The 19749-nt window shown below is 45.6% G+C and overlaps 1 protein-coding gene across 2 annotated transcripts; it reads left to right on the plus strand.

Moving 5' to 3' along the window:
* The first annotated feature begins 2167 nt into the window (after positions 1-2167).
* On the plus strand, positions 2168-7379 carry RTL6 (retrotransposon Gag like 6). Of its 2 annotated transcripts, none has more exons than XM_033117099.1 (2): positions 2168-2452; positions 2651-7379. In XM_033117099.1, the coding sequence occupies exon 2, from the start codon at positions 2939-2941 to the stop codon at positions 3656-3658; it is 720 nt and encodes a 239-aa protein (XP_032972990.1). In that variant the 5' UTR covers positions 2168-2452; positions 2651-2938; the 3' UTR covers positions 3659-7379. The 2 variants fall into 2 exon arrangements, with proteins under 2 accessions (XP_032972990.1, XP_032972989.1); XM_033117098.1 differs by having other exon boundaries at positions 2168-2410.
* Positions 7380-19749: the final 12370 nt, after the last annotated feature.

Genomic DNA, 19749 nt, shown 5'->3' on the forward strand with positions numbered 1-19749 from the left:
TACTGTCTTGTAGTTTGGGACTGCACCAGTGATGCCTGGTTTGCAGTACAGAACATATTTTATGTTGGTGGTGGCTGTTTACACTTCCTGGCCCTTTGGGGTCTACTTGTCAAGCCAGGAGGCATGAGATCGTATGTGTTCTCCCTTGCTCCAGGGCCTCACCTTCACAGAAGCTGTTGCCCCATGAAATGTGGAAGCAGATTTTTCAGACTCTTTTCTGATATACAGGTGACCTCTCTCTCCCCTGGTTTTAAACAGGAAGCCTGGTTCTGTTCTCAGCTGCATGTCCCCATTGTGCCTCAGGACCCATTGCCTAGCAGGCCCATGGCTTTGTCAATACTCAGCAGCTTTTGTTTCTGGGCCACAATGGAGTTTATCTGGTTTTTGCACCCAGCCAGATCCTTTCAATACTTTCTTTGTGTAATTTATCATTGTTCTGTGTTTGCAGCAGAGAAGGGCACCTCACAGCATGAATCTTAGCACCATCTGGATCAGAAGCCAAATACTCTGCTGTTTTACTTATTTTAAAAAAGACTTCTAATTTTTATTTCACTCTATTTGTATGCATTGACCCTTTATATCATATTTGAAATAAAACAAAGTGAAATACCAGTAAGTTCCATATTTCTTCAAACTCATGTTTCATCATTTCTGATTGCATGGTGCACCTTATTTCACCGCACCTGGGAATTCAAGACATGGTGTCAACCACATCTGGAATTGCAGCAGACGCTTCACTTGTGCACAGCATCCAGGGACCTGGAGAAGTGCAATCTTGGCAGTGACGACAGAGAGAAAGATGGGGTGACTCACGGGAGCGGATGGGCATTCTTGTACATGTTTGGAAGAACTAGGAGGGGCCCAGGCCAATTTCTGCAATCACTGACCTCAGTCAAGGTTACTGTAGCTTCTGCCTCCATCTGATTCGGGAGATTTCATGGAGGTAGTTTAAAAAACACTGTCTTCTTTCTTTCCCCTCTTGCCTTATGCCCTAGGAGTTTTCAGCTGGTCACAAAAAGTTCCTCCTTTGGCACATTGGGGTACACACAATTGTGGGGACAGCTAGACTATCCTCTCCAAGTACTCACACCCTCATGTCCCAATTCCCATTTTCTAGAAGTGAAAACTGTAAAGGCATGAGTGAAGCTGACTCTGTCCCAGGCCTGTCTGAGGGGTGAGTGCAGGTGGCTGCCAGTGGCCACCTGAAGACTGTGTCCACAAAAGACAGGCATGGGGGGTGTCTTCTCTCTCCAGCCATGCCCCCAGCCTGGGACTGACCAAGCAGCTCAGCAAGGTCAAGCGGGAAAGGCATCCAAGTCCTGAGTCAAATAGCTCATACTCTTTGGCCCAGTAATTCCACCCCTTGGCGTTTACCCTGGAGAAACTGGCAGAGAAATGGGCTGGGATTTATGTACAAGTGTGGTTTATAAAACTTCCCCATGGAAAATCAGATAGAGATCCATCAAAAGGGACATGGTTAAATAAATTGTGGTACACGATTTCAGTGGAACACTAGGCAATATTCAAAAATCAGGCTGCTTTTGAAATACCTTTAATAGGAAAATGCTCAAAATTCAGTGTGTTATTAAGTGTACAAAATAGTTCAGGAAGTACAAAATTGATATTTTGTAATAGAATATATATCATAGAAAAATAACTGGATGGAACCACAGAAATGTTACTATTTTTTTCTCTCCAGGTGGAGGGATCCTGGGTGATAGAAAGGTGTCTCTTTTTTTTAAAGACTTACATCAAAATTTCCTACAATGAATATATACTACGTTGTATTTGTATTCAGGATACAATATGAAAAACAAGCTTCACTAAAACAATAATTACAACATATACAAGAAGAGCTTTGCAAGCAGTCTTGGGGAGAATTAAAGTGAAAAGAAAGGAAGGCACCTACTGTAATAATAAAATAACTATAACCACAGTTATCACTGATTGGCTGTTATGGACAGACGCGGGGTGGGTGGTCCCGGGAGGCGGGACTACGCGGCACGGGGGCGGGTCTGCGCGCGCGACTTCCGGGGCGGGGCCTCCGCCTCGGCCGCGCGCGGGAGCGGGAGCAGGAGGTCTCCATGGCAACCAGCGGGGCCTGCGTAAGGCCCACCCGCCGCCGCCGCTGCCGTCGCGCCGGTCCCGCCCGCACCTAGGCCGCGCCACGACTCGCGCACGGTGAAGACGTCTGCCCCGGCCCTGCGAGTGCTCCCGCCTCGGGCCGCCCGCGCCCGCCTCCCGCCGCCGCGGCCGCTGCGGCCGCCCCGGCCTGACCTGACCGGGAAGCAGTTCCGGCGGACCGCCGCCGTGACTCATCGGCCTGCTCGCGTCCTCCGATCGTGCCATCTTGGCTGTGGCCGGCGCGCGGCAGACGGAGCCGCGGAGGGAGGGAGCCGCGGAGACCCAGGTACGCGCCCGCCGCCCGCCCCAGGCCCCGGCGCCACCGCAGGTGTGTCCGCCCTTTGTTCTGCCCCAGGTGGGCGCTGGCCCCGCGCCTGGAGGGCGCTTTGGGCTGGGCGCCCGCCTCTGCGAAGAGCGAGCGGCCGAGAGGCGGGCGCCGCTCTTTGCTCTTCCCACGCCGTGTCCCCTACTTCGACACCCTTTTCCGCAGTCGAAACCTTTTAAAATACATTTTTTCATCCTTCAGGCTCCAGAACAAGTCCAACCACCTGTGCAGCCGGACTTGGCCTTCTGAGGTCCGCGGTAAAGGAGCCACATCTGGAATCGGGGATCCCCAAGGCCTGTGCCACCTGCCTGGGCCGGGCTGTGCTCATCTCTCTCCTCTGTCCGCCTTCACTCTGAGTCTCGAACCCCACCCTGTCCTCGGCCCTGCACGGATCCACGCAGTTTTAGCATCACAGGTCCTCAGGTTCCGGGTTACCCGTACCCTCTTCGCCCATCCCATCGGTCTCAGCCTTTGGCTGACCTCTACAACATGGTCCAGCCCCAGACCTCAAAAGCGGAAACCCCAGCCTCTGCAGCTTCTACCAATGCCCAAATGGATGACGTCATCGACACCCTCACCTCCCTGCGCCTCACCAACTCGGCGCTGAGGCGGGAGGCCTCGACCCTTCGGGCGGAGAAGGCCAATCTTACCAACATGCTGGAGAGCGTGATGGCAGAGCTGACCTTGTTGCGCACCAGGGCTCGGATTCCGGGCGCTCTGCAGATCACCCCGCCCATCTCAGCAATTACCTCCAACGGGACCCGCCCAATGACCACGCCTCCAACCTCCCTGCCTGAGCCGTTTTCGGGAGACCCGGGCCAGCTAGCAGGGTTCTTGATGCAGATGGACAGGTTTATGATCTTCCAGGCCTCCCGCTTTCCTGGTGAGGCCGAGCGCGTGGCGTTCCTTGTGTCCCGGCTGACTGGGGAGGCCGAGAAGTGGGCGATCCCCCACATGCAACCTGACAGCCCCTTGCGAAACAACTATCAGGGGTTCCTGGCAGAGTTGCGGAGAACCTACAAGTCTCCACTCCGGCACGCGCGGCGCGCCCAAATCAGGAAGACTTCTGCGTCCAATCGGGCTGTGCGGGAACGGCAGATGCTCTGCCGCCAACTGGCCGCCACGGGCACAGGGCCCTGCCCTGTGCACCCGGCCTCCAACGGGACTAGTCCAGCTCCCTCCCTGCCCACCCGAGCCCGGAACCTTTAAGAACCGGCCACCGCCCTGGTGGCACTTGCAGCTACCAGGTAGCGTAACCCCTTTGCTGCGTAGAAGAAATGTCCCTACAACGGCATCGTTCTTGTTTCAAGATGCTCTTCCTGCCTCTCCAGACCTGTTCCAGAAGATCTTCCTTCCTACTCTTGGGTGCCCTGTTACCCACCTGGCTTCCTAGTGTCACGTGCTAGGTTCGTACCTACACCTCAGTGCATGTATCCCCTCTCTTGCTTGCAACCCCAGCTCTTCTGGTGACCACAGCTCTGCTACTCGGTCACCCCGACTCCACAGCACGCTCCGGCCGGTTTGGGCTGACCTCTCCCAGCCTGACGAGGCTCACAGACTCTCCTAGGCCACCCTCTGCAGCCCCCACAGCAGCGCCCCACCTGGGGGCCCTGTTCTCACTGACGGCAGAGAGCAGCCACTTGGGCCAGACTGGTGCCTTGATGTGGAGCCCCGGAGCGGTGACCTCCAGCCCTGCCAGTGCCCAGCGTGCAGGCAGGGGCCTTGTCCCTGCTGTGGTGGCCAGTGATCACTGCTCGGAGTGTATCTCCAGCATTTCTGGGGCCCAGCTTCACTCTGCACATGAGGACGCAGTCATTATGCCCACGTTGCTCCCGGGAAAGACCGAACATGCAGGGGAAGGAGAAGCACCTGGATGACGCATCTCCATTATTGCTCGGCTTTAGCTGCCAGTGGTCTGGTGGCAGCAGGAATTTGGGGAGTCTGGAACTTGCCTCCTTTAAAGAGGGTCCTTGTGACTTTGGGCCCCTCGGCAGTTCCATCAAGCTGCCAGAGGCAGCACATTCGTGCACATCCACGCCTGAGAGCCACGGCACGCTGAGGGGTGGACACTGGTGGCTCATTTTGCTGCCCTGGATCTCCAGTGGGAATCACCTCTAGCTGCTAGTGTGCAGACACCCTTCCTCTTTGTCCCATGTCACTGGGTGGTGGGCTTTGTCTAGCTTGAGACTTGTTCCCTTGTCCGTTCATGGGACCTGTGGCCTTCACTTCAGCCCCTCCGTCACTCACAGCATCTCGGGGTCTCCAGAGCCTCCATGTAGGTAGGATGCCCTCCCCGTGGCTGGGCTGTCCATCAGCTGCCCAGCCTTTGCCTAAGAAAGCGTGGACTCGGCTGGAGACCCAGTTCCTCTGGGATGCAGCCTTACGCAGTTAAGACAAGGGTGTATTGGCCCCTGGCAACCAGGGCCTTGCTGGCATTTGTGAAGGAAGAGAACTGCGGACACCTGCATCCTGATGTGACATACAGAAGTGGCACTCGTGTCCTGATCCTGAGGGACAAAGCTGTACCTCGTAGTGGTGGACGGCCTTGTCCATCCTCACGGGGGACGCCCAGAAATCTCTAAATGAGACGTGGCTGAGCCCTTTGGCTGGTGTTGCTCCCTCCCTATTTCAATGCCAAAGGAATTGCATTTACGTGACCACCTGGACAATGGGGGGTGGGGGATCTTGCCCTGAGTTCATCGGCCTGGTAATGGTCCCGGCTTCCGTGTAGGACCGCCCCTGTACCCACCCAAAGGCATATGTCTTGGGACACCCAGAGTTTGCGTCCTAGGGCCCGTCCTTACTTCCGGAGAGTTTTGGTGATGCTGGGAACAGTGAGTGCGTTCCTGAAGCAACCAGGGCCTTGCAAGGTCAAGGACATTCCGTGGTTGCTGGTGTGCGTGGGTCACTGCCACCCACTAATTGTAAACTCTGTTAGCCCAATTGCCCTGCTGAACAACCGCCTGAATACAGGCTACCTGCCCCCTGGATTCCAGCCCAGGCTGTTCAGGCAGGACCACGGTGCTCATTAGGCATGAAAGGGGGAGGACACAGTGGAGCCACCATTCCGGGGGTGGGGGGACCTCTGGTGGGGGTGCAGATCGCTTTTTCTTTGTGCTCAGTTTTCTCCCGTCTGCCTGCCAGGTAGAGGCGGCCACAGAGGACGGGGTGCAGTGGCACCTGGGGCAAAGCAGGCCTGCAGTGGTAATAGATACGTTGAAGATACCCACGTGGCTTAGCCCAGCCCGGGTCGGTGACCCAGCGTCGGGCAGGGCGGAACTCTTACCTCCGCAGCCCCTGCGTCTGCCCGACGTGTCCAGGGCTGGCCATGCTGCTCATGCCCACCCGTGACCTGGCCCTGTGTCTGTGGGTCAGCGTGGCCGGGCTGCTGCTCCAGCTTCATCTGGCTTCGTGATTGGGTTGTGTTTCATCTTGGCGCTTAGGTTGTGGGCTTGGGACTGGTGCTGTTGTACGTCTGTGACCTTGACCGCTTCCTGCAATTTTGGAAACAAGCAGATGAGAAAGGCTGGGGTGGGGAGGGGTGTCCCCACATTGGACTCAGAAGAAGCTCCACACCGGGAGCCAGTGGCTCTAGTGGAGGACACCCACCCAGTCCCCAGCTAAAGAGGAGGGGACCCAAGCTCCAAGCAGCCCAGGTGAAGGCCACAGTGACGGGAGGGTCAAGATGGAGAAGCAAGTGGGGGAGGGGAGCTGCTTTGTACATACTTTAAGGTGATAATTTCTCTAAATTTAAGAGAACAGGTATTGATTTCTAAAAGGCACAGGCAGTGAGTAGTGTTAATGCATGTGAGGGACAGTTTTATGTTTTTCATGGTGGTGACATTGTTTGGACTGTATTGTGACTGCTTTCTGGTCCACGTGATCCCCATCTGGTAAGTAAGCTTCACTGCGTAACGGCGTCATTTGAGAGGGGACTCAGAATAAAGGGTGACTGCCTAGCCTAACACACAGTGTGACCTTGGGATTAATGAATGCCCTAAAGCACTTCAGTGACGTCTAGGAAAAAGCCAAGACCCATTTCATTGGTCCCAGGTAAGTATGTGATGAGTAAGTAATGACGAGGAATGCAGAAATAACCCCATGAAGCGGCAGGTAAGACTTTATTACCGATGTACATGGTCTTGGTGTGGGGGTGGGGGAGGGGGTGGGGCGGAACCACCCACTGGATGACCCTGGTCCTGGCCTGTAGGGGAGAGCAGCTGGGGAGAGGTGAGCATGCGCTTAAGGTCACCTGAGGGTGCAAACCCTGCAAGCGAATAAAAGGTGGACACGCCGGGACCACCTCCCAGGAGTGAAGCTTTTGGAGGGAGGAGCGACAGCGTCCTTGCAGAGGTCCCATCTTGCATCCAGAGCTGTAAGGTTAAGGTCACCTCTGCTCAGGAAGCGTAGAGATGAAGACAAAAGGTGGGGCTCCGGGGAAGGAAGCATAGAGCAGGTTGTTGGGCTTTCCAGTCGGGGTCAGGGCAGGTCCATCATCTGCTGAATGGAGATGCCGTCTCCCGTGTCATCTCAGGGTCCTAACTGGTGTGGCGGTTGGCACAGCACAGACGAAGTAGAGACGGGAGGAACCCCAACTTCTTACTTCAACATCACTAGCTCCATAAACAAGTGACAACCTACTAGGTCTTTCCAGCAAACCTACACATTATAGGAATTTTGGAAAATAGAGGAAAAGTAAAATTTAACATTTGGATGTTTTTGCTCCTATGCCCCCCCCATTTTATTACTAATTTTATCTTGAAGTGGCCGTGTACTCCGTCAAGGTGGACAGTCGTGCCCAGGTTTATCACTGCCGTTACTAATTTTTCACTGTTACAAACCGATGCATATCTTTGTGCATCAAATTTTTCCCAGTGTCCCGTTTTTCCTTAGGATAGATTCCCCGAGGTGGGATTACTGAATTAAGGAATATGAGGCTCTTTATGTATTGACAAAATGGTTTCCAGAAATGTACCCACTTACACTGCCACCAGCGAGGATTAATGTGCCCGTTTTACCCTCTTGTCAGCACTGAGTGTTATCATCTGGCGAACTATTTGCTAATGAAACAATAGCACTGTGTTTTAGTTTGCATTTCTTTGATTTTTAGCAAAGTCGAACATCTTTTCATGTTAAGCAGTTGTGTTTCCTCTTGTGGATTGTCAGTGTCCTTTGCTCTTACCTACTGGGGTCTGATAAATTTGAGCTCGTTATCTATTAAAGATATTAACCTGTTGTGTGTCACGTGTGGCACGTTTCCAGCTTTTTACTTTTGTGTGCGTGTTACTGAAATTTCCCTTCCTTCTGTCCAGCAGTCCAGCCCCATTGGGCACTCTGCCGACCAGACTGTCAGGCAGGCAGGTGTATTTTGTCCCTTTTGTTCACGGCTGTATCACTGCACCTGTAACTGCCCATCTGGGCACATTGCATGTACTTAGTGAACGTTTGTCAGGTTGGTGCACAAATGGATGTGTCGGGTGTTAGGGATCCCCAGATGGGCAAAACAGCCCCCACCAAATGCATATGGACCAAGGGCAGTCCTCCAACGTTTTGGTCTCCGAATCCCTGTACACAGTTAAAAATCATTAAGGACCCCAAAGAGCTTATGTGGTTTTGCTTACATGACTTTAAAAAAAAAAAATCAATATTTACCATATAAATTAAAATGGAGAATTTTAGAATATTTTGAAAATAAACTCATGTCAACATAAATAGCATATTTTTTAATGAAAACTCTTCCAAAGCAAAACAAATTTAGAAGAGTGGCATTGTTTTAGGTTTTTGCAACTTTCTTTAATGTCTGGCGTTTAATAGAAGACAGAGTCTCAGACCTGCTTCTGTGCTTAATCTTTCGCAAGATAACATGTCATGTAGCCTTTGAAAAATTCCACGGAACACTCATGAGATAGAGTGGAACGGCACAGGATGTTTCAGGGTTATTGTGGAAACCATTTTCCCTCTCAGAGCCCAGGAAGGGCTTGTCCGCTGTGGGAACTGCTGGTCTAAGAGACGAGAATAGACAGCCCTGCAAACACCTCCATCTGCTCCTGTGCGGTTTCTTTCATTGCCTGAAAGTTAAGGTATTTTCTTCCCTCTAGAATTCATAAACAGTTATTTCTGGAATTAATTAAGCATGTCGCATGAGGTGAGGCTCTGAATTGACTTGTCCTAAATACTTGACTATCCTGAGCTCACACATAGATTCTTTCCCTATTTGATGTGTGTCGTCTTGATCACATTTGAAAATCTTACTACCTGTTAACGGGCAGTTTTCCTATTGATCCGTTTATTTTCCCCAGTACTTCCCTTTTAAAAGTGATTGCAGTTCTGTAATTTGTATTCATATCTAGTAGGGTTCCCCCTTCAGGTTTTCTTTGCTGTTCTCAACAGATGAACTTAAAAAATGAATTCTAAGATTTTCCCGAAATCTCAGTACGAGGTGTAGGGCTGGAATGACTGTCGCTTTGGCGAGCTGTGTGCAGGGGGGAGCCCTGCAGGATGGGGTGGCCCCTTCCCACCAGCACATGACTTTGCCCCTGGGTTTTCTACTAATGTGATTCTCTACAACGGGTGGCTTGTTTGGCAACGAGGGGGAAAATCTGTGCCCCGACTGGCAGCCTGTTGGAAAAGTCTAGAGTGCACAGTGCCCTAGTGGCTGGTCCTGGGTGGCTGGTCCCAAGAGGTTTAGGAGGACCTGGCCACCCCGTTCGCCTGAGGGTGGAGGGATGGAGCTGTGCCCCCCTCCCCCCAACCAACCCCACTGTGTGGTTCACTTCGAAGCTAGAGACCAGGAGCCTTGGCTGGGCCAGCGCTCCGTTCTCAGTGAGCTCCCACGTGGGGTTCTGTCCCATGGCCCTGAGGCTCCCTGAGGAGTCGACTCTGAATGGTGGCTCTGTCCGTATTGTCCCCAGGCCAGGAACCCGGGTGTTACCCCTTCCTTACCTCCTCCATCGCACCTGCTCCATCACCAAGGCTCCCCGCTGCTTCTCCCAAACAACTCCCAGGCTGGCTCCCTGTTCCCACCACCACTACCCTCTTCACTCTTCCTGCCTCCCTCCCCGTGCTCTCAGTCCTGTGTTAGGACAAGGATCAAATATCCCTCCTCTTGGAAACCCTCCCTGAGCAGCGAGGCTGGGTTAGGGGTCTTGGTTGCGCTCATACATCCCCGCACCTACCCCAGGCTTCCACCTAGTGAAAGTCACCACCTTATGCTCTTCTTGAGCTTACGTTTCTTTCCTTCACCAGACTCTGCTCCTTGAGGGCAAAGCTGACGTTCCCAGCTCCTCGCCCAGGGCCTGGCAGAGATGCCTCTCGGGGAATGTCGAATGGTTGACCAGGTGGACCGCATAACAGACACTCGTGAGTCTCAGGTCCATACCCCACAGGCCAGTCAGGACTATGCTCACCTGCTGTGCGTCAGGCACTCTTCTTGAAGCCGAAGGTGGGATGGCAAGACAGGCTTTGCCCTCAGAATACTCATCCTTTCGGGAGAAGAATGGTAAGACCACGCATACGTCATAGAAGGGGAGGAGGGTGGATCGTGGTCAGTGAAGGCCTCACGCCTAAGCATTCAGTGTCCACCTCACCAGCTAGGCCGTGTGTTTGCAGTTCTGTTTTTATTGGGGGGATTGACTCAGAGTGAAACCGTCAGTCTTAAGTGTGCCATTCGGTGACTGGAAAATGGCCTACAGCACGGTCGCCGAAGCCTGTATCACAACAAGAATATCCCCACCCAGAAATTTCCCTGCTCCCCTTCCCCAGCCCTAGAATCCTTTGTCAGCCCCCAAGACACAAAGATATTCTGTAATTTCCTCTAAAAAATGGTAGTCTTAACTTGTACATCACGGTCTCTGATTAGTCTCCAACAGTTTGTGGATGATACGAGGTGGGGGTTGAAATGCGGTTTTTTTACCCCACCTGGTTGTCCAATTGTTTTAGAGCCACTTGTTGAAAGACTTCCTCTTTTGCTTTCCTGAATTGTTTTGGTAACTGTCTAAATCAGGTGCCCAAATTGAGTTGGTCTACTTCTAGACTCCTTATTCTGTTCCATGGAGCCACTCGTCTGTTCCCGTGCGAGCGCCATGCTGTCTGATCCCTGTGACTTTGCCGTAAGCTTTGAACTCAGAGAGTGCCAATTCTGCAGTTATGTTCTTTTCCAGATGGCTTTGGATGCTCTCCGTCTGTGCTACCCAGTACAGCACGCCACTAGACTCACGTGGCTATTTAAATTTATTAAAATTAAGTAACGCTAAAGATTCAGTTCCCCGGGTACAATAACCACGTGTAACATGCTCCATGGAACATTTCTATTGTCACAGATACTTTTTTTTAGGTCCTTTGCAATTCCATATAAATTTTAGAATCATTTTATCAATTTCTATTAAAAACCTGCTGGGACCATGACTGGGAAGAAATTAAATCTACAGATTAAAGGAAGGGAGAACTGGCATTTTAATAATATTGAGTCTTCCAATATATGAATGTGGTTTAGCTCTCACTTTATTTAGGACCTTTTTCATTTTTCTCAGCAGTTTTGTAGTTTTTAGTCAGTGGTCTTATCCATCCTAGGTGAATGTATTCATTCCTTGGGAGTTTGTGATTCTTGATGCGTCTGTAAATAGAATTTTAAAAGTTCTCATTTTGTAATTGTTTGTTGTGAGTGTATAAAACCCAAGCTAATATTTATGTTTGCTTTTATGCTGTGACTTTGCTATATTCATTTATTAGTTCTGGTACTCCTCTTCCAGATTCTTTGGGATTTGCTACACACACGATCATATTGTCTGTGAATAAAGAGAGTTTACACCTATCATTTCCTTCTGTGGCCTTTTATTGTATTTCTCTCTCCTGCCTTTTTGCACCGTCTAGGACGTCCGGCACAATGTTACACAGACCGGCCTCATCTCTGGTCTTTGGGGAATGTGATTGACACTTCACCATAGGCTGTGATGCTAAGTGAAGTTTTTCTCACGCATGCCCTTTTATCAGATTCGTGAAACTTCCATCTATGTCTAATTTATGGGAGTTTTGAAAGTAAATCACATGGATGCTGAATTTTGTTACTGCTTTTTCCACATCAATTTAAACAAGCATATTATTTTCTCTTTTATTATGTTACATGGTGGATTAAACCGATCGATTTTCAGAGACTCAGCCAAGCCTGCCGTCTTGGAATAAACAGTTTGGTAAGTGAGTATCATTCTTTTTGTAAATGTTCTATTTGATTTGTTAATGTTTTTCAGTATGTTGTGGGTTTATTGTCAGTAGGGATATTGATCAGTAATTCTCTTTTCTGCAATGTCTTTGTTATTGGGGTTGTGCATACCTCATAAGACAGGTTGGGAACTGTTCCCCCATATTTTCTGAACGAGTTTGTGTAAGATTGGATTATTTCTTCCTTAATTGCTTAACAGAAAATTCAAGTAAAACCACTGGGCCTGGGGTTTTCTTCATGATAATAAGGTGAATAGCGAGTTCAGTTTCTTTAGTGGATCGATAGGACTAATTGACTAATCTGTCATTTGCTGTTTCTTTGGTCGGCTTTGATAGTGTGTGTCTTTCAAGGAATTGGTCCGTTTTATCAGTTAGAAAACTTGCTTGCAAAAGTTCTTCATAATATTCCTTTGTTATCTTTTTGAAGTCTGTAGGATCTGGAGTGTTTTCCCCTTTTATAACATAGTGGCAGTAGTTTGTATGTTCTCTAAGTTGTTTTTTTTTGTTTTGTTTTGTTTTTTATCATTCCAAGTAGAGGTTGGTCATTTTTATTGATCTTTGCAAAATATCTTTTTTTATTTCATTGATTTACTCCATGTTTCTGTTTTCCATATAATTGATTCCTGCTCTTATCTTGATTATCTCCTTCTTCCTGCTTACTTTGGATTTAATTCACTCTTGGTTTTCAAGTTTCAAGGTGGAAAATGGCTTGTTCTCTTCCCCAGAAGCAGTAGGTCTTTTGTGGGTCTTGAGGTTAGACGAGTCCCTGCCCCTCCACACCCCGTGGCCTGAGGCTTGTGTTTTGTATAGGAGAAGGATTGAGAAAGGAGTGGCTTGTCATGTTAGTGTATCAAAGAAAGGGGCAGCCTTCTCTGGCCTCCTGCCCTGTCTGCACTATTCCTGGTGAACACCAGGTGTGTGTGTGTGTGTGTGGGCGGGGGAGGGAAGTCATGGAAAAGAGCTCACTAGTGTGGCCTCCCCTGTGTCTGGGGCTCCTAGCAATTCTAAACAGTCACCCTATCCCATCTTCGGCCTTTAAAAATGAATCAAAATGTTGGCGTTTTCTCCTTACGTGTCTTTGTGGCAGCCCCTCTTCCCCGTGCTCTGCTGAAGGTGAGCCAGCTGCTGTGTCCTGCCCTCCTCAGAGGGTCTGACCGGCCGTGATTCAGAATTCACTGCCCTTCCTCTCCTGTGATCTTAGCTCTCGCGTGGGCTCACGACAAATTCTGATTTTGTACATGATGCAGCTTTTTCTCATTGTCAGGTTGGGAGTGCTGTTCTCGTGTGGCTTTCTACATCCTAAACCTGAATCGACTTTTTGAAAACAATGAAGAAGAGAAAGGAAAATAACTCGTACAGTTATTGTTTTCATGTGTTGTTTTCGATTTTAAATAGTCGATAGAGCAACTTGTCCCTCATTGCTGCTCCTCTTCAAAAATGTATTGGCTTTGTATCCCCACCTATTATTTCTCATGGCCTTAACTTTGTATAATGGTTATTGATTTGTTCTATTTTATAAAACATAAAAGCTTTATGTTTTATATGCACTGCATGTTTATTGTAGAAAATTTAGAAAATAGAGGATAATGGAAACAATAAAATCAACCTAGAATACTCTGCCTTCCTAGAGAAAGAGTTTGAATGTATGTTCCTCTCATCTCAGTTTTAAATATAATTATTTAAGTACAAAATAATGTATACTTGTAAAAAAAGAAACTAAACAGTGCAGGAATATACAGGGTAAAACACGTGAGTGAGTCTTTATCCCTGTCAGCATTTTGTGTGTCCCTTTCAGACCTTTCGCGATGTAAATACATATGTGACACCTAAGTTCACACATACACCCCATTTAAGGAGGTGCTCGCTCTCCGGTCAGAGGGGGCGCCCCTCACTAGTCTCACCCTAGTCCCAGCCCAAGTCTGTTGTGGGTTCTCCTGCACTCAGGTCTTGTGCGTTTCTTGTGGTTACTTGGTTTAATTGCGTCACATTTATGTCCCATTCTCTATCTGATTATCACTGGGTTTTGCCCTCATTTTCTACTGGCTACAATTCTCAATTATCCATGACCCTAGCAGTTTCCTGTTGGTGCTCCCAGGCTTCCAGTGAAATCAGCGTTTCCTCTGCAGATAAGAAAATCTATCTCCTCACTGAAGACACCCACCTACTGACTTATTTCCTCATTAAATTTAATTGGCTGGAATTTCTGGTATTAGGTGACAGAGATGATAAATGACATTTTTTTATCCCAAATCAGCTACTTCTACTTTAATCATTTTGAGTACTTTGATAGAAAATTGTCCATTTCACGGAGATTTTCAGATTTATCAGCATAAAACTGTGCGTGGTATTATTCTTTTGGTCCTCGAAAACCTCTGAATTGGCTACGTCTCTTTTGAATTTAATCTATTTTCTTTTTTTTATTGATTAGATTGGTTAGAGATTGACATTGAATTTATTTATTTTTAAAGAGTCAGCTATTGATTTAACACATTCTATTGGATTTTTTTTCTTATGCATTCATTTCTGCTTATGTTTTTATTATTTCCTCCCACCAACACCAGCACCTTCTAATAAGTGAGAAAGAATTCACTTTCCAGCTTACACGTTAGCAAACACTGAAATTTCCTGGCCTGTAGACACAGAGCTTTAAGTCCAGGAGACAGTGGATGAAATCAAATTCATTCCTTTTTTTTCCCCTGGAATTCTTCTCAGAACCTTAACAGTGCTCATGTTCGTTTAGGATGTCTAAGAACATTTAGTTTAAGGTCTCCCAAACTGATTGATTAGAATACAGAAATCATTTTTCTCCCTCTGATCTTCTTTTAGGCCTGAGAAGTCTCAGAATTCATGCTGGGAAATCCTTCTCTCATGTTCATGTTGGATGTCTAGTCTCTCTCTCTCTCTCTCTCTCTCCACCTCTCTGCCCCCCTACGCATGCCCACCCCCAGCCCATCTGAGATAATCTTGGATTCCCTTCTGTATAGGATTTCTTTGGGGGATAATTTAAAAATGTCCTAAAATTGATTATGGCGATGGTTGTACAACTCTAACTGAACTTAAACACATTGAGTTGTACACTTTGAACAGGAGAGAGAACTTTATGTTATGTAAATTTATCTCAATACGTTTATTATATCACAAATAAATTAAAAATAAAATCTAAATGAACATGAACTGTATATACTGCGTATACATTATTATGGAACTTAAAATATACCAAACTAAACCAAACCAAACCAAACACAGAAACACAAGAGCATATAACTTGGGAAGGCAGTTAGGGAAGTTAAAAGACCTTAAGTCCTTGCATTGCCTGAGAAAGTGGAAAAGAAGCAATTAACATTCTGTTCTAACAAGTAAAGGAGAGGCATGATGTTCCTAGGGAAACCACAATAAAATAGTCAAACTAAGAGAGGGCAAAATGTAAGAATAAAAAATATTCAATCAGCCCCAAAAGGCAAGAACTGAGAGAAAAAAGAGCACAGACTAGGTAAGACAAATAAAAACACATACCACGACAATAGATTTCAACCAATATATCAGAAATTAGACTAAAATGAAATGGGCTAGATTCTCCACTTGAAAGGCGAAGATTGTCAGAATGATTTTTCAAAACTCTCTATGCTACTTACAAGAGCATATTTGAAATTCAAGGATGCAGAAAAAAGGACAATAAAACGATGGAACAGCATATGTCATGTGAACACTAACCAAAAGAAAGGCAGTAGAGCTTTATTAGGAACTGGCAAAATAGCAAGAAAAAAAATCATTGGAAGATAGAAACACTTCATAGTGATAAAGGCTATATTCACAAGAAAAATATGACAATTCTAAGTCTGTATGTACCGAATAGCACAACCTCTATATTTCTAAAGCAAAATGGGCAGAACCACAAAGAGCAGCAAAGTTCTCAATCTCAGTGATTGATACAATAAGCAGACAGAAATCAGTATGGATACAGAAGATGTGAACTATACAATCAACTTGACCTAATTGATGTATAAAGAGCCTGTGTTCAATTGAAGGATACAGGTTATTATTTTTTTCTTTTTTAAAAGTTTATCTATATTCCTAGTTCGCTGAAAGATTTTGTCATAAATGGATGTTGACTTTTTTTTTTTAATTGGGGAATATTGGGGAACAGTGTGTTTTTCCAGGACCCATCAGCTCCAAGTCAAGTCTTTGTTTTCAATCTAGTTGTGGAGGGCGCAGTTCACCGGCCCATGTGGGAATAGAACCGGCGACCTTGGTGTTATGAGCACTGCGCTCTAATCACGGAGCCAATTGGCCTCCCAGATACGTGTTATTTTTGAGCACAGATGAGATATTTTTTTAAAAATTGACCATATTTTTGGCCTTAAAACAAATTTTAATAAATTTCAAAGGATTGAAGCCATACAGTAAAATCTGACATAAGCCAATTCAATTAGGTTATAAATCAGTAACAACAAGATAGCTATGAATTAAGAAATGCTCATCTAAGTAATCTGTAAGTCAAGGAGTAAAACCATCATGCAAATTAGAAAATCTTTGCATTGAATGAAAAAAAGAGCAAAGCACATCAAAACATGTGGGAGGCAGGTAAGCAGGGCTTAGGGAGAAAGTTATGTCATGAACAAATTACTTTAAAAAATAACCAAGGCTGAAAATTAGTGAGCTAAGCATCCATCTCAAGGAGTTTTAAAAAAACAAACCAAACTAAACCAAACCAAACCAAAAAACAAACAGAAGAATAAAACCAAAGGAAATAGGAGGAAATAATAAAGATGATCTCTGAAATGAATGAAATAGAAAAGTACAAGAAAATTAACAAAAACAGATATTAATTCTTTGAAAATACTTGAGGGACAAGGGTTAACTTGTTTGAGCCTATTTCACTGAAGATTGGCCTCCAGTAAAAAAAAAGTAGGCTTAGGCAGTACTCTATTATAGCCAGGTAGAGCCAAGCGTGTAAGACAGGTGTCCTCACCAACTGAAAGGCTTGGATCCCAATCCCAGCGCCATCACACCTGGGAGGTACACTGTGCACCTCCAAACCCAGCGCCGAGCTGGCAGAACACAGCTGGAGCCCAAGGTCTGCCCATCATACTGCTATTGACCCTGGCCCAGGACGTGCCAGGGAAGGGCTGGTGCTTTGCTAATTTTGCAGTGTCCAAGTCCCGCAGCCCAGGGACTGCGGTTCCCTATCCTGGAATCTGACGCCCGTCCAAGTTAGATCTTTGTGTGCTTGCACAGAATGAGTGACAGGCGGCCTGCCCATTGATGACGGCTCCTGAATTTCCCTTGGTGCACACTGCAAGACTGGTCGGGCCATTCACCCTTGTTTGCATGACAAGAGTGATGGAAAGATCTCTGGAGAAATTGGTCTGGACAAAAAAAGGAAAGGTACAGATACCAAATCAGAAATGAAATGGCAGACACTGCAGATCTTGAGGACGTTAAAAAGGTAGTAAGAGAATGTAGTAGGCTGAAAAAGTGACCCCCATAGACGTCCAGGTCCTATGCTCTGGAAACTGTTACCTTCTATGGCAAAGTGATTTTGCAGATGTGACCCAGTGAAGGATCTTGAGATGGGGATTGTATCCTGTACTGTCTGGTGGGCTCCCTCCTGATAAGAGGGAGGCAGAGGGAGGCTTCATAGAAGGAGAGAAGACGCCTGATGGAGGCAGAGTCTGGACGATGCACTTTGAAGATGAAGAAAGGGACGAGAAGCTGAAAAGGGCCAATAAATGGATCCTTCCCTAGAGACTCTGGGGGGAGCATAGTCCTGCTGACACCTTGATTTCAGCCCATGTCGGTCTTCAGGCCTCCAGACGGTAAGAAAACACATTTGTGTTGTTCTAGGCCACCAAGAATGTGATAAGTTGTGATAGCAGCTACAGGATACTAAATAGAGGCCACTATGAAAAAGCTGTGATAATGTGATATGAAACTTTACATGAAATGGATACATTTCTAGAAAAATACAATGCTCCAAAAGTGGCAGAAAAAGAAAGGGAAAATGTGAACAATGTTATAACCATTAAATCTGTCACTAAAAACCTTCCCACAAAAGAAAACTCCAGGTCCAGATGGCTTCACCAGGGAATTCTACCTTATAGGTATGGAAAAATAATGCTACCCTTACACAAACCCTGCCAGAGAAAGAAGAAAGGGAAGATTGCCCAATTTACTTTGTGAGACCAGTTTAACTTCATACGAAAAAGAGAAAAGGACCATATGAGAAAGAAAAATTACAGGCAAATCTCACTCATGAATATAGAAGCAAATTCTAAACAAAAAACTAAAAAACAACCAAACTGCAAGGCAGATTTAACATTATCAACTCAAATGTTACTTGCCTCATTAACAGATTAAAGGAGAAAAATCATGTGATTATTTTAATACATGCAGAAAAAAACATTTAATAAAGTTGAATATCCATTCTAAGAAAAAAGGAATTCTTAGAAAAGTAGACATATAAAGAAATTTCTTAATCTGATGAAAGGTATCTACCAAAAATATCTATAGAAGACATATCTTTATTGGTGAAATGTTGACATCCTTCCTTTTAGGAATGGCAGTGACACAGAGACGCCTGCTATCCCCACTTCTGTTCAATGTTGGACGAGAGATCCTACCAGTGTAATAAGGCAATAAAAAGAATGGAATTGGAAATAAAAAAACAGATTTGTCATTATTCACTGAGCATATGATTATGTGTGCAGCAACGTATGAAGATGCTACAGGTAAATTATTAGAATTAATAAGAGTTTAGCAAGTCATTGCACAAAAATCAATTGGATTTGTATATACCAGAAACAAACAGAAAAGGAAAATTTTAACAGGTGTTATTTAAATACTATGAACAATTGTGTGCTAATAAATTAAATAACAGATGGAATGGACAAGTTCATAGAAAGATACAAACTATCAAAACCAACCAAAGAAGAAATAGAAAAACTAACTAAATTAATAAAGATATCAAATTAATAATCAAAAACTTTCCCAAAAGGTCCAGATGGCTTCACTGATGAATTCTACCAAACATTTAAAGATGAATTAATGGCAATTCTTTATAAATGCTTCACAAAAAAATCAGAGAGTAGGGAATACTTCACACGTCCTTCAGAGGCCAGTGTTACCTTGACACCAAAACAAGATAAAGATATTACAGGAAAACACAGACTGATGTCTCTTGTGAGTATGAGTGCAAAAATCCTCAATAAAATACTAGAAAACCAATTCCAGCCACATGTGAAAAGGATTATCCACTATGACCAAGTGGAATTTATCCCAATAATTCAAGGTTGGTTCAACATCCAGACATTAATTAATATAATAACCATATCAATAAAGTAATAAATAAAAACCACATGATGATCTCAATAGATGCAGAAAAAGCATTTGATAAAATCCAACACTTTTGCATGCTAAAAATACTCTACAAACTAGTGATATAAGGGAACTTTCCCAACTTGATAAAGGACATCTGTGAAAAACCCACAGCTAACATCACATGTAATGGTGAAAGACAGGATGATTTCCCCATAAGATCAGGAATAAGACAAGGATTTCCACCCTCATGACTTGTATTTAACATTGTCCTGGGGTTTCTAACCAGGGCAATTAGTCAAGAAAAAGAGGCATCCAGATTGAAAAGAAAGAAGTAAAATACTCTCTATTTTGCAGGAGACATGGTGTTGTTTTTAGAAAATCCTTAGGAATCTACCACCCACTAAACTAAGTTATTAATTAAATTAGTTATTAGAACTAATGAAGAAGTTCAGGATACAAGATCGACATACAAAAATCAATTGTATTTCTATACATTAGCAACAAACAATCTGAAAATAAAGTTAAGGGAAAAGTCATTTACAACAGAATCAAAAACAATGAAATACTTCAGAACATATTTAACAAAAGAGGTGCAGAACTTCCCCTCTGAGAACTGCAAAACACTGTTGAAAGAAATTAAAGAAGATCAAAATAAATGGAAACACATCCCCTGTTTATGGGTCAGAATAATTAATGTTGTTAAAATGGCAACACTCCCCACACTGATCTATCAATTAAATGCAATCCCTATCAGAATCCCAGCTGGCTTC

The sequence above is a fragment of the Rhinolophus ferrumequinum genome, chromosome 10 (assembly GCF_004115265.2).
Source record: "Rhinolophus ferrumequinum isolate MPI-CBG mRhiFer1 chromosome 10, mRhiFer1_v1.p, whole genome shotgun sequence".
Lineage (NCBI taxonomy): Eukaryota > Metazoa > Chordata > Mammalia > Chiroptera > Rhinolophidae > Rhinolophus > Rhinolophus ferrumequinum.